The 4,514-nt window shown below is 47.2% G+C and overlaps 1 protein-coding gene across 1 annotated transcript in view; it reads left to right on the plus strand.

Annotated features, from left to right (window-relative positions):
• The first annotated feature begins 1,889 nt into the window (after positions 1-1,889).
• The window catches only part of LOC141305359 (uncharacterized), a 9,662-nt gene continuing 7,037 nt past the window's right edge, over positions 1,890-4,514 (plus strand). Inside the window, exon 1 of the mRNA XM_073832468.1 lies at positions 1,890-2,024. Within this exon, the coding sequence (XP_073688569.1) occupies positions 1,890-2,024 (135 nt within the window). The remainder of the gene's footprint in view (positions 2,025-4,514) is intronic.

Raw genomic sequence — 4,514 nt, forward strand, 5'->3', positions numbered from 1 at the left:
GGTGTTTAAAAATGCAAGCGACCAAAACATTAAAGTGACTCAGCGGCTCCTCTCCCCTGAGTACAGAATGTTTTACTGGTCTTAGCTGTCAGAGTAAAAGTCTTGTATTATTTGGCAGCTGTGCTCTCAATATTCATATAGGCCTGCAAAGGTAATAACCTTTAGTACATGGCTTAGATTCATTTTTTACTGCACTCATATGAATAAAGATTCATAGATGAGAAAAGCAGATTTTACAGCCTCGTATCATAGAACCTTCCACAAAGAGCTTCTTATTATTTAGTTTGGTAGAAAAGCATCTATGCACTACTACTTCAAAACCAAACTGATCTGAAGAACTAACATAAAAAACTTTTTAATCTCCAAACAATCGTGAAGCAATTTGAGAACCCTATGCAGTGGAAATATGTCTTGATAAGAGCCCATAATACTACAGAAGACAACTGAACAAGCTGTTGTTTAAAAGTGGAATATGGGCTTACTAAAATGTGTTTATCAATTCACTATATGAATTTATCATTTAAACCGCATCTTACAGAATTACATAAGATTTTGTATGAATAAATAAAGATAAAATATCAAAGGATATGGGAAGCTGAGCAACTGAATACGTAAAAAGAAAAACATCTGCTTATCTCAAGAAATTTAAGCTTATTGATGTCTCCAACCCAAATATGGGTTATATTTAATTTATTTCATCCCTTTGTAGTGTTTTGATGTCTTTTGAAGCTTATTAAAATGTGAGATGTTAATTGTTTTGTTCAAATACGATTATTCCATATTCAACTTGAAAGATGAGAAAAATAAAAGAGAAACTATAATTTGAGAAAAAAAGAATAATGGTCAAAGAAGTTAATTAATTTATGACCATTATTCATCCTTGAAAACTAAACTACTGAGAAAACAAAATAAAAGTCTTAAAGTGATAGATCATCCAAAAATGAAAATACTATCATAATTTACTCACCCTCATTCCAAACGTATTTGACTTTCTTTCTTGCAGAATAAAAAAAGAAGATGCTATTAGACTACAATAGAAATCAATGGTAACCAGAACTGTTGGCTACTGACTTTTTATAAAATCCTTATTTTGTGTTCAACAGAATAAATGATGACAGAATTTTCATTTTTGGGTGAAATATCCCTTTAAGGATAAAGACCTCACAGATACTGAGATTTAATTATACGGTTCTTGAATCAGCAAACAAATGTGCTGTATTAGATTTTAGGAGTTGCAAATAAAGTATAAAATAAAGAAGACAAAGACAAGAGTATATGAAGTAAACAAGTTCTAACAAGGAAATCACAGTCTGTAGGTCACTTCACAAACAACCTAATCACGCAATACAAACACATGCATGTGCACATCCGCAACAACACATTTGTTCACATAACTGTCACGGTTCACGCATCTGCCGTGTTCTCAGGTCTTGTGATCATGTGTCTGTCAGTGTTGTTTATTATGCCATGTGCTCTGTCTCGTGATCATGTGTCTGTCTGTGTTGTTCGTCATGCTCATTCAGTGCAGCTGCCAATCAGTCCGGCACCAGGTGTTCTTCATTACAGACTGCTATATATACTCACGCCATTCTCTTCTCCCCTGTCCGATAGTTTGTCTGGATGTCTCTTTGTCTTGGTTCGTGTCTTGTTGGATTGTGTATTCGTCGTTGGATCGTCACCGCACTTCACGGGAGTTTCACGACACGTTTGCACTCTGCCATCCAGTCCTTGTGTCATCAGCCGGGAGATCTCACCACCACTAAAGCACCGGTTCACCACGTCTGGATTATCTGTTCTACCCATCATTGCATCTTTCTCAATAAACTATCATAACCTGCACTTGCTTCCCTTTGTTTATTGCTACACGTTACAGAACTATCGGACCACTCATGGAAGCAGCAGGAGGCACCCCAAACACGGCGGAGGAAGCACTGGTGAGTTGTATCTCCCGGCTGAACGCTCAGGAGAAGAGCGTGGGCGCTTTGGTGGCGCAAGTGTCTGACCTGACCCAGCGGTTACATCAGGTGACACTGTCCCCTGCGCCACCCACACCGCCCGCTCCTATCGCTCCGGCCGCCCATTTTGAACCAGCTGGAGCGGCACACCAACCGGAGCCCCGCCTTCCCCCACCCGAGCTGTACAGCGGTGAGCCGAGCTTCTGCCGAGCTTTCCTCACTAGGTGCTCCATGCATTTCGCGCTGCAACCGCGCACGTTTCCTAGTGAGGAGAGCAAGGTGGCGTTCGCGCTCACCCTGTTAACGGGGAGGGCGGCCTTGTGGGGCACGGCGGTGTGGGAGAACCAGGATCCATGTTGTGCCTCGTTCTCGACACTGTCCGCTGAAATGAGGAGGGTGTTTGACCGCGCGGCCACCGGAAGAGAGGCCGCGCGGCAATTGACGGATCTCCGACAGGGGGGGAGATCCGTTTCTGATTACTCTATTGCTTTTCGCACCCTAGCGGCTGAGTGTCAGTGGAACGAGGCGGCGCAGGCGGATATGTTCCTGCATGGGCTGGCTGACCGCGTTCAACAGGAGATCTACGCCCTGGAACTACCCGCAGATCTCAACGGCATCATTGATCTGGCACTGCGGGTAGATTCTCGACTCTCCCGAGCCGAGCGGCGGTGGATGCCCGCTCGGCTTCCCCCTGGGGAGGGACTTCCATCTCGAGCCAGCGGCAATAACGCGGTCGCCCCCTTCAACGATCCCGAGCCCATGCAGGTGGGTCGGGCCAGACTTAGCTGGGAGGAGAAGGAGAGGCGGAGATCTCATGGCCTTTGCCTTTACTGCGGGGCGGCTGGCCACTACGCCTTTAGCTGCCCGGTAAAAGGGCCAGCCCGGCAGTAAGTATGAGGCTACTGTCGGGTGGGATCTCCGCTGCAAAGTCCTCATCCACCTCCACCTCAACGCTCCTCCCAGTTAGACTAGGATGGCAGCATCACGACCTGCACTGCACCGCACTGCTGGATTCGGGAGCTGAGGGTAATTTTATGGATTCTTCTTTCGCACTTCTACATCACATACCTGTCCGATCCCTCACCGAGACCATCGCCGTCCACGCACTCAATGGCCAGACCCTCCCTCCCATCACCTCCATCACGGAACCCATCACTCTCACGGTGTCTGGCAACCACCGTGAGAGCACCCCCTTTTACATCCTGGACTCCCCTCATGCACCCATTGTTTTAGGACACCCCTGGCTCACCAAACATAACCCCCGGATTGATTGGCAGCTCAAGTCTGTGTCTGAGTGGAGCATTAAGTGTTATGAGTCTTGTCTTGTGTCTGCTTGTTCATCTGTTTCTAGATCTGTGTTTCAGGAGAAGACGGCGGATCTGTGTAACGTGCCCGCGGAGTACCTCGACCTGAAGGAAGTGTTCAGTAAGTCTAGGGCTGCTTCTCTTCCTCCTCATCGTCCCTATGACTGTGCTATAGACTTACTGCCAGGTACGTCTCCGCCTAAGGGCAAACTTTATTCACTCTCAGTTCCTGAGAGAGAGGCTATGGAGAAATACATTTCTGATTCTCTAGCAGCGGGGTTCATACGACCTTCCTCTTCTCCAGCGGGGGCGGGATTCTTTTTTGTGGGGAAGAAGGACGGATCTCTGCGACCTTGCATTGATTACCGAGGGCTGAATAATATTACGGTAAAGAATACTTATCCTTTGCCGCTAATATCTTCAGCCTTCGAGAGGTTGCAGGGAGCGTCCATCTTCACGAAATTGGATTTAAGAAACGCTTATCATTTGGTCCGCATCAGGGGGGGAGATGAATGGAAGACTGCCTTCAATACCCCCAGGGGGCACTTTGAATACTTGGTCATGCCCTTCGGCTTGTCCAACTCCCCAGGGGTCTTTCAGGCACTCGTCAATGACGTGCTGAGAGACATGGTCGATCAGTTTCTATATGTCTACCTGGACGACATATTGATTTTTTCTTCGTCTCTCCAGGAACATGTTCAGCACGTCAGACGAGTGCTCCAGCGGCTGCTAGAGAATGGGCTTTTTGTCAAGGCGGAGAAATGCGATTTTCATGCACAGTCTGTTCCTTTCCTAGGGTACATCGTGTCGGCCGAGGGTATGCGCATGGATCCCGAGAAGGTGAGGGCTGTGGTGGATTGGCCAAGTCCAGATTCCCGTAAGGCCCTACAGAGGTTTCTGGGTTTCGCCAATTTTTACCGACGTTTTATTCGTAATTACAGCCAACTAGCCGCACCTCTGACAGCCTTGACCTCCCCCCGAATGGCGTTCAGGTGGTCAAACGCTGCGGAAGCAGCGTTTGCTAAACTCAAAAGCCGCTTTGTTTCGGCACCTATTCTCATTACCCCTGAACCATCACGTCAGTTCGTGGTGGAGGTCGACGCATCAGAGGTGGGGGTAGGTGCGGTGCTTTCCCAGCGCTCATCCTCGGACGACAAGATGCATCCCTGCGCGTTTTATTCTCATCGTATGTCGCAAGCTGAGTCAAATTATGATATTGGTAACAGAGAGCTGTTGGCGGTCAAACTGGCATTGG

This window comes from Garra rufa, unplaced genomic scaffold (assembly GCF_049309525.1).
Source record: "Garra rufa unplaced genomic scaffold, GarRuf1.0 hap1_unplaced_002, whole genome shotgun sequence".
NCBI classification, from domain to species: domain Eukaryota; kingdom Metazoa; phylum Chordata; class Actinopteri; order Cypriniformes; family Cyprinidae; genus Garra; species Garra rufa.